Source organism: Octodon degus, unplaced genomic scaffold (genome assembly GCF_000260255.1).
Source record: "Octodon degus isolate 3935 unplaced genomic scaffold, OctDeg1.0 scaffold00227, whole genome shotgun sequence".
Lineage (NCBI taxonomy): Eukaryota > Metazoa > Chordata > Mammalia > Rodentia > Octodontidae > Octodon > Octodon degus.
Genome location: NW_004524803.1, coordinates 703,852 through 714,667, shown reverse-complemented (window position 1 = coordinate 714,667; position 10,816 = coordinate 703,852). Strand labels below are relative to the sequence as shown.

Genomic DNA, 10,816 nt, shown 5'->3' with positions numbered 1-10,816 from the left:
ATCAATGTCTTCTTTAGAAGCAGTTATAAATTCTTTTACTGCAGTGTTTTTTTTTTCAGATTGGGTTTCCTCCCTCTGTTTCTGCAGTTGATTCTTTACTTCAGATGCTATAAGTTCTGAGAATGCTTTTTTTATTTCAGAAAAGAATTTTGCTCTGTGTTCCTCTATAACTTTCTGCTGTTGCTTATTTACTATTCATGCTATTAATTCATACATTTGAGCCGAGCTAGTGTCCTTTGCACTTGTTCTGGATGGGCGTTGGGTTTCCTGTATATGTTTCTGCATTTGATTCTTTACTGCACATGTTATTAATTCAGGGATTTCTTTTTTCATTTCCAATCTGAGTTCCTCTATACCTTTCTACAGCTGTTTCTTTATTTCAGAAGCCATTGATTCATTGCTTTCAGCTGTGTGATTCCCAATTTGTTCTGTGTTAGAGTCCTCTGCACTTGTTATGGGTGGGCTTCACTTCTGAGATTGTATTTTGCTCCTTCTCATTGTCATTTTGTGTAGCACTGTCTTCTGATCTTTGGTGCCGTTATAGCCTTAGAACCTACTGAAATTGAGGTGTAGATCTACAAAGTTTGGATTTATTCAGCTGTGCCTGGCTTGGGTCTGGTTGCTGTCCTCAGCTCTTTTCTGTTGCTGCCCTTGGGTGTGAACCTGTTGTGCCCCTCTGGCAAGATGTTCTGCTCCTGGGCTAGCTGGGTGGTTCTGTCCCCTACACTCTCTTCAGGGACTGCAGCTGAAGGCTTTCACCCCAGGCCTGTATGCCAGGCCTGAGCTGAGTCTGGAGGTGTCAAGTTGGAGTAGTGGGGAGAGGCAGGTCTCCCATACCCTCACTGGGCCTGGACTAGGACTGGATCTGGGGGTTGCCAGAATGTGACAGAAATTCCTACTCTCTGGGCAGGATGTGGAGGGGTTCTAAGGAGTGATGGGGGTGTGCTAAGGGGGTGAAAGTGGGTGCCACCCACACTGCACTGGGGCTGGGACCAGTAGGTCATGCCAGCACAGGGTAGGTGGAAGCTCTCCCACACACTCACCAAGCCTGGGCTAGGACTGGATCTGGGAGTTCCTGCAATGTGGGATAAATTTCTACTGGGCAAGCGGGGTAGGGGACATGCTGCGGAGTGGTGGGGGCATCCCAAGGGGGGTGGAAGAGGGTCTCAACCTGCTGCACCTGGGTTGGAACCAGTAGGTCCCGCTGGTGCAGGGCAGCCGGAAGCTCTCCCACACACTCACTGGTCTTGGGCTAGGACTGGGTCTGGGGGTTCCCAGAATGCAGCAGAAATTTCTACTTGGTGCGCGGGGTGGGGGAGGTGCTGTGGAGTGGTGGGGGCATCCCAATGTGGTGGAAGAGGGTCTCACCCGTGCTGTGCTTGGGCTGTTCTCAGTTTTTTTAAATTAAAAAAATTTTCTTTTCATTGAAGGATAAAATTATACTTAGTTCTTATTGTGAGTACTCAACAGAAAGTTATACTTGCTCTTTTCTACCTGTTGGATTTTTCCAAATCTTCTGAATATTGAGATACATTTTCTTCTGTGGATCTTCTGGATGTTCCTAAGAAAACATACAGAAAATTAATCATTTATCCTGAATACAGTTTATGGTTACTGTGAGCTTGAACCTGGGAATGCCTTTTCAGTGATATTAGTCCTTTGCACACGCGACATGATAAACTTGTGTGTATCGCTGCGGTCAATTATATTGTTTAAAGATAACTCAAACAATATCTGTCATTACATCTGTTCTTCTGCAGAGTGACCTTGTTAACTCATCTTGGAGAAGCAGAGTGTAATTCCTCTTCAACTGAAAGTGGGCTACACGTAGGGCTTTTGTTATCAACAGAAAACAGAGAAAGTGACTTGCAACATGACCATTGTTGCATGGGGTTTTTGCAAGGTGTTTTAAGATGCTTGTTTTGAGGAAGCAAGTCACCATCTAAGAGGTCCTACTGCCTGACATGGCCATGCTGGTCTATTGTCAACATGGGAAGATGCTCTGGAAGGAGTCCCCAGGAGCCTAGTCTTGTACCTATCCCCACCAGGCTCCGGTTTGTGACCCTTCAGACCAGCCTACCTGGCATCAGGTACTACTTAGTCATCTCAACTGAGGTCCAGCCAAGCGCTGCTTGAATTCTTAAACCACAGAATTCTTGTGATACAAGGAAACAACAACTGGGAGGGCCACTTGCAACTGGAAAGGGCACTTTGTTAGCAATAAGATGGCAAATTAAAACCAAACTTTAAGGCTGACGAGATAGCTCAGGAGTCTAAGCACCTGCCTGGCAAGTGCAAGGACCTGGGTTTGATTCCCAGTATCTCGTACCATCCCAGCCAGCCCATTTTAGGTGTCCCATATAGGCCACTGAAACTGGCATGACAGCACATGCCTATAATCCCAGCTTTGAGGAGGCTGAGACAGGAGGATCACTACAAATCTGAGATGCATAGTGAGACCCTGTACCAATTAATTAATTAAAAAGTTAAAAAAATCCAAGTCATAATATTAATGTAGAACTATGTAAAGTACTCAAATAATAAAACCAAATATGCAAAATTTATATATAGGGAAATATCTTTATGTAAAATAGAGATATATAAAGAGATGTTATTTTAGTTTTGCCTTTTAGTTTTGACATATCTGCCTTTTAGTTTTGACGAAAATCCGCTCAGACAAATCCATTAAGATATTTCTGCCCTGCTTAGAACAGTTTCCAGGTTTTACATCCCTCTCTCATTTCTTGTATCCTGTTTGGAACACAGAAAATGGAATATTTGGACTATTGTCTGCAAAAGACAATAGTCCCTTTAACTTTCTGCTGTAACTGGCATATGGCCTTCTTCTGGAAACACTATCAGCCCAGCATGCTTTTTGCTTTTGTTTTCTCAGCCTTCTTACTACTGGGCTTAGAACTCATCAGATTATAAATCAGCTGTTGATGTTTATTATGAAATATCAACAATTGGAGTCTTTCTCAATTGAGTTTATCTTTGACATATTGTAATTTTACCACTTTCTAAATGTATTAATAATATCAGTTCATCTCAGTTCCTTAAGCTCCTGTTGCCTTAGATCTTGTTTCTTCACCCTGCCCAAGCCATTAGCTTTTCTGGTCATATTTGACCTTGTTGTCATTAGCAGCAAATACAAGCCCTTCTCTTCCTCAGTTTCCCACAACTGCTCAGCTGCCACTTTGCTCTTATCATATTACTCCCTGTGGTGGCGCAACACAATGTGCAAACCCACCTCCATATGGAAGTGCTTCCATTTTTCACATCTGCTATGTCTTCTTCATATTCACTCATTTGTAGGTATGTTAATTCTTTATGCTTTTCCCACTTTGTCATAGTCACTCGAGAGGCCTATAACCCTAACAAAGCCCAACTGTTTGCCTGTTCCTCTCTTGTACATGTAGCTTGACATAGCTGGTAAAAACACATGACCAGGCAGGGAAGCTTCATTTTAAGTTCATGGGAACAAACATTAGGTGCACATTTAATGCTTTCAGTCCATCCTACTAAACATTCGGTTGTGTTCATTCTTTCACTCTTACAGAGTACCATTTAACTTCCTCCCCCTCAAACTACCAGCCTTTCTGCGCATCTTCTCTTTCAGCTAATGATTTCTTTTCCCACTTCATAGAGGAAGTAAACATAGGAAAAAATTCTACAAACTCAGTGGCAAAAGCTCTGTGCTTCTGTTCTGAATACTTCTACTGTGCTACTATGGATGAGCGGTCTATGCTCCAGTCTAAAATAATATCCTCCACTTCCATTGTACTACCTTCACTTCCTGTCTTGCCCATATCAGACATAGCTCCAGGATTTTCTTCTGCCTCCCACTGAAGTGGAGATTTTGCTCTCTATTTGATCTTTTCCACAAGCACGTAAATATTTAGTTGAGGTTACATGACTAAATTCTCACCAGTGGATGCAGGCAGACTTGTGCTGAATGTGGTGTGCTGCTCATGACACCGGCGTTCATTGCTGTTTGAACTTTCACTTTTTTCAGTGTAGAGCATTAAACAATTACCCTATCATGCAGATTCTTCCATTGTTAGTCTTTCACTTAACTAATACGTTTTATCATTCTCTTTGATAAATAACTACCCTTTAGCTTGTCAGCTTAATATCTTTCCTTGCATCATAATATGCAGAACACTTGGAACCCTAAGGCCCATTTTATACTTGCCAATATCTTGAACTCAGCATTTCCTTTGGCTTAGAAAAAGGTAACTGTATGTATAAAATTTTCCTTGATTGTATTTGAAATTGTTCTTGATCTGAAACAATTGGTTAGCTTTCTTTTTAAAAAATGTATTTGGTTGTTACAGGGTCTCATTATGCAGCTCAGACTCACAGTGATCCTCCTATTTTCAGCCTCCCCAGCACTGGGATTACAGGCATATGCCACTATACCCGGACTCTGGGGGTGGGGCTGGTGTGTCATGTGGTACCAGGGGTCGAGCGCTCCATAGGCTTGCCTAAGCAGGCGCTTTAGTCTGCTGAGCTATCTCACTGGCCCCTGGTTAGCTTGAATTACCCAGATGTTGAGGAAAAGTGACTTTATTGTGGAGGATTTCCTGAAATAGGCTGAGCAGAATAGCTTTGTATACCACTACTCTTCTGTACAAGCTACAACTACCAGTTTAGATGGAAAGCATTTACACACTCTGTTCTAGGTAATTTTAGCAACAATTTATTTACAAGAATAAGCATTTGAAGTTGACTTCCAGCTGTTCCGACACTCCTATTTATTTATAACGGAGTGGGCCCCATAGGTTCTTGGTTCCATCTTTGCAAAAACACTCTTCTCCATTCCTAAGCCAGGTTTCCTGTCGTGGGCCTAACTTAGGGTGTGATTTGAATAATGTGTAATCTGTAGGACTTCAAGTAAGCTATAAAATAGAGATCAGCACCCCTTTCAGTGGAGGGGGTGCGTAATGATAACCAAGAAATTAAAGTGTGATATTTGTTTCTATTGTTAGCTGTTTCAATAGAAATGGGCACTTCTATATTGCTAACAATGAAGACATTTTCAGATGCTAACTCCTTTCAACAAAAGGGTCTTATTTATACTATAGGTTAGTCTCTATTGTACCAGAATAAAACAGATAATACTGGCTATAATAAGCTTAGTATCTCATCCCTTTATTTGAAAAATAATGACATATAATCTTTATAATGTAGTGTTGTCTGCAAGTGAGATTTTTACAATGTTATCTGTAGACAAGTATGAATTGAAATGGAGGAGATACTCTTTGGCAGTTTGGTGACTGGAAGGGTGAATGAATTTTTATAATTTTATCATGTAAAACCTTTCTAGTGTTCTTGTTGTAGAAAAGGGTAAATAATAACTCATATATAAAGGTTGTGTCAGAGCTTATAGACTAGACCCCTGGTAATGGATTCAACCTTTCCACAACAAATCAAAAGTATTGTTGTATGCTCACATGAATATACAGTAGCCATTACCTTAAATTTAAAACTCACTATAAGCAGCCAACAAAGAGAGCAGGATATGAAGGCTGTATTGTATCAGTGTGGTCTGCAGAGAATTTCTTCATATGGTTTTTGCCTTGTTGAAATATATGTTGCAGTTCAAAGCTAAAGGGATTACTTTTGAATAGTCATCACAGAGGGTGATTACATTCGTATATCATATTTAGCTGGACCCTGCAGGCTATTACTCCATTAGCTATGCTGGTCTGGCCATTGTCAAAAAGTTGATCACCTAATGTTAAAAGACTGTGGTTTTTGTTGACCTTATCAAAATGTCTCAAAAGATTTTGTTAAAAAATAAAACTCAGATTATGTTTTATGAAGCTAATGAAGAGTCAATACTGTGTATAAAAATGCTCATACTTTAGGGTGATCTTAGCATTATGACTTTATTGACACTGACAAGATATTTTACTTTTGTGTTTCAGCACATTTTACTTAAAGATACAGATGCAATTTTAGTAGAAATAACACTTCTTTCTTATGGTAAAAAGTCTCAGAAGCTAATTTCTGAAGAGAATGGAAATCTCTTCCTTTACCGCCATGTATTTAAATAATATAAAATTAACAGTGTTAGAAGTAAGATAATATATCTATTATATCAATACTAATAGAATAGATAATCTATAGTGATCTAATTATAGTCTGGTTTTAAAATCATACAGTAGTGAAGAGAACAGAGGTTTTTTTTATTACTAGTACAGGGTCTACACAGTCTCACTACAGTGGATTGGACTTGTAGTGATCCTCCTGTTTTCAGCCTACTAAGCATGTGGGCACCACCATGCCCAGTTTCAATTGCTATCTCACTGTGCCCTGGGGGCAGGGCCAGCACAGCACATTGGGGATTGAACCCTGGGTCCCTGCATCTGCCTAAGCAGGTGCGTTAGCCCACTGAGCTATCTGACCAGCCCGAGAACACAGTTTTGAGGAAACAGCATAAATACAGAAAATTTATCATTCACATTTGATAATCAAAATCACTTTGAATAAATAGTCTTTTTACTTTTAAGACAATGACTGTGTGACTTCACTTATTTAAATACAACAGTTGAATAATTTTATTGAGTTAAACATATATTTTATAAGTCAGAATACCATTTCCAATAAAAAGCATGTTCACATAAGCCTGATTTTTAACCTATTTTATAAGTTGGAAAAATAATAAATAATGAAATGAAAGTTTATCTTTGACAAAGATGTTACCAGGATAGGTTTATTACTTTCAGTAACATACATAAATTTTCATTAGAATCAAATTACAAAAGCTGTCCTTTGGGATCAGAGATGGTTTTGAAGTGATCTCTATTGAAGGACTAGTTCCTCAGCTGTGTTTTGAGAGGTGGAAAAGAATCCACACAGATGCATGTGCGCTCCTTGGCACAGTGCTCCTTGTATCCAATGGTGTGGAAAATGACCGGTCAGGGATACAGGCTGTGATGGTGGAGCCCAGCCAGACACTAATCCTGGCCTCATTAGCACTGTTCTCTAACTGACTGAACTTTTCAGCAAGTGGAAGCTTCCTAATATTTCTTGTACTTGCTTTTAGCCACCCCACTTGACACTGACAAAGGAAAAGGGGTAGGGGTCAGTCAGAGGGAAACAGATGGCAAGTTCAGCTGTGGTCCTGGGATTGAACCCAGGATCATTTGCATTTAACTGCAGCCCTGTTTATTTGCTTATTTATTTATTTATGAAGCATGGTCTCATTAAGTCTCTCAGTTGTCCATGTTGGGCTTGAACCTGAAATGCTCTTGTTGGAATTACAACAGATTCGAGAGAAGCGGGTGCTGCACCACCATGATTCCTAGAGCTAAGGGGGAAAGTGAGGCGCCTGGTGCTACTGGACTGTGAGATACAGAGATTCAGCAAAGGAACTGCTGGATAGGAATTAGCAATTGCAATTATAGAGTGTGGTAACAGTAGTCAGAACTGAGCACAAATGGAGGGGAGAAGAATAGTATCTTAATCTCTCCACTTTCCCAGCTTGTGATCTGATGGCTTCCTTTGGCCAAACCCAAACCTCAGATGGGAAACTAGAAGGCACATGAACCTGGGACACAGTATGAAGTCAGCCTCCTGGTACACAGAACAAGAAGCATGGGAGAACTTACCTTGTGTGTTTATGTGCAAGTGGCATGCAATAATCAAGATGCACAAATGTTATTGTTGAAGAATGCTGTCATATGAAGCTTGATTTGTGTCAATGTATTTGATGTAGGCATGTTATTATCTCTTCCTTTTCCTTTACTGTTTCCTCTCTCTTTCACTTGTTTCTGTTGTTTTTTCTCCTTTTACCCGCTCTCATTTTTCTTTTCTGCAGTATTGTCTTGCCATTCATAGTCTTCTTATCATAAAATTTTGTACTATCGCATGAACCAAAGCCTGAAACTCCACAATTACTTTCACTCTATCAAAACTTTGCTCTTTTTGGTAATATTTTCCTATTTCTTAATAACAAAATAAAATTTAAACTGCTCTGTTCATATTTTGAAGTAGTGGTAATGATATTATATTTCTTTATCTGGTGCTTATAACAATCAAGATACAAACTTTTAAGGAAGAAGATTTTTTTTTCAGGTTTGGGTAGACTTTTTGAGTGTTAAAAAGGGCATATACCTTTCCTTTCCAAGAAAATTTGTTAATGTTTTAAAACTTAAAATTTATGTGAGGATCATAAATACATTATTATTATAAACTGTAAGTTCTTTTTTTCCATTAATCACCCTTATCTTAGGTAGAATGGAAGAAGGTTTGAATGGATCATGAAATGTCATATTAGCACAAAATTATGCTGAACTTCATGTTGGTATCTAAAGTTTAGATAAGAGTATTTGACACAGATCTATGACTCTGTTTAGGGAGCAAATACTTTTTCAAGATAAACACAGAGCTGATGTCTTCATGTAGTTTCCATTTGTCCTACTGTTGCTACACTACAACTCTTACATTTTTCCCGATCCCAGGTGAAATAACAGAAATCGCATTATATTTCCTGAAGTACCTCCTGTTCTACCCTTCCTTCCTGAATTCCTTAACAAAATACATGACACAGTGATTTCAAAGACATTGGATATTAGAGTCTGTGATGGCTAAGAGACAAAATGCAAGCAGTATGAGCCCTACATTTGCCCCAACCTTAAATAAGTTCAAGAGTATGGGTCAGAGAAGGAGAACCCAGAAGGAGTCCAGAGAAGCTCCTCAGTTGAGTGGCAAAGGATGACCTGATGGTCTTGGAAGACCAATGCAAATAGAATTTGTGACTAGTTCTGCTGTGGAGTGAAAATTTGTTTCTCTCCCAGATTCCTATATTGAAGACTAACCTTCAGCGTAATGGAATTAAAAGATAGCACTACAGAACTGAGAGAAATAAATTGGTATTGTTTAAGCCATGCAGCCTATGATAATTGCAAGGGTAATTAATACAGAGGCCTGGACTGACTGAGATAAAAGTGGCAGAGAGGGAAGACAACAGAGTGAGAATTACAGAGATCTGTAGAGATCAACTTGAAGTATCATTTATTATTTTTGATTAGTATATTTAATTTTTTAAATATTAATATTGAAATAATTTGACATTTTCAGTTTCATAGATAACTGAAGCAGTGAAAAATAAAACTGGGGATGTGGAAGTGACTATTATACATATGTTAAGGTTCTGGAAAGTACTAGAGAAACAATTGAAAATATTTTAAGTAATTATGTTTGAAATATATCGAAATTGATGAATTTAATGAATCCGCAGACCCAAGAATGTCAGCAAATTTGAATGTACAAAACTTAAACTAGACAGGATTTACAAAGCTGAATAAAGGAGGGCTCACACTGGCATTTCTTAGAGGAGATCAACTAAAAACACAAGTAATTGGAAGACAGGGAGACACATATATTCTTAAACCAAAATTCATAGGAATAAGGGATTTTTGCTCAAATAAAAAATAGGCACAGAACTTTATAAAAATATAAATCAACCCACAGGGCTGCCGCGCTGGGGTTTCTCATCAGTAGGATTTGATCAGAGTATGAACTGCCATCCCCAGGCTGATGAGAGTTGAGGGAGGGGGAAACCTGCCTGCCCAAAAAACAAAAATTGCAGGATGACAAAGGGGTAGCAAATTCAGTCCATGTAGGATAGATCTAGGATGTGAGACCCTTTGCTTTTTCATGTAAACAGGACTTTTTCCTTTCTCTGTCAAGCACCATAATTGCTAATTGGAACCTCTAGCACAACCATGTTAGGCATGGCAATGAGGATTGCTAGTGAAACAATGTAACTTCTGCCTTACCACAAACAAAAAAAGGGACTTGGGGCATCCCAAGGCAGCTGGGACAAGTACTTCTCCATTCTGTAGACCAGTGACCTGCAGCACAAGCACTCTTGGGCTGGGAGGTCAGCACTCCTCTGAATTGCAATCACCAGGGCAGGACAAGGAGGGCAGAACATGACAGAAGGCAGCAGTGTTGAATGGATCAGGTTGTGCAAAGTCTGGGAGGGACCAATCGCACATCTGAATGGGAGCAGCCATGAGCTTCTATTTCAGGGTACCACAACCATGAGGAGAGCAATGCAGAGAACAATGCGGTCAGGAATAGTGGGTCTGCCATTCAGGAGGCTGCTGGGTAATGACTTATAGCCCCACATCCAGAGGCCAAGATCATCCCTACATCCAGTCTAGCACTAAACCTATTGCAGAATTGGTGAGATGCTGATTTATTTTTTTATTTTTTTCCCCACAATTTATTGAGAAACAAATAGCAATGAGACAGTTTCAAACCAAATTGGTAGGACAGTTTCAATAAACAACACATTGCATACATTCTTCCTAGTGGTTAATTGCTGAACAAGATGCGGACATGATATCCTATTTACAAACACTATTAGAACAAATCCCTCTATTCATTAAGAGAATGTAACTATACAACTATCCTAACCATTTTGAATACACAGATACAAAATGGACATTCATCCCTATCCTCTTTTTTTGTTTAGTTCCATTATTTGAATATTATAAGTGTGTTAACTCAGCAAAATATTCTAAAACAGTCCAGTAGTCCATAACAGTATTGGGTCTTCCACTTGACTGGCAATGTCACAAATTGTTGACCTGAGTCCACTACAGCTCAACATAACAGCATGGCTTTACTTCTTATATTTAATTTTTATACTTTTCTGCTGGATGGTTAGGACCAAGATCTATACAACAAAAGTTGTAGCTTTTGGGTCTGATAAGGTCAGTGAAATACCCTCAGGATTTATCCTGAGATCCTGTATCTCAGATTGTAGAACCTTTGTCAGTGTCAGCCATGTGGA

The 10,816-nt window shown here is 39.4% G+C and overlaps 1 protein-coding gene across 1 annotated transcript in view; it reads right to left on the bottom strand.

Moving 5' to 3' along the window:
- Positions 1-1,490: 1,490 nt before the first annotated feature.
- The window catches only part of Ttc29 (tetratricopeptide repeat domain 29), a 293,590-nt gene continuing 284,264 nt past the window's right edge, over positions 1,491-10,816 (bottom strand). The window contains exon 11 of the mRNA XM_023705716.1: positions 1,491-1,561. Coding sequence (XP_023561484.1) covers positions 1,491-1,561 — 71 coding nt within the window. The remainder of the gene's footprint in view (positions 1,562-10,816) is intronic.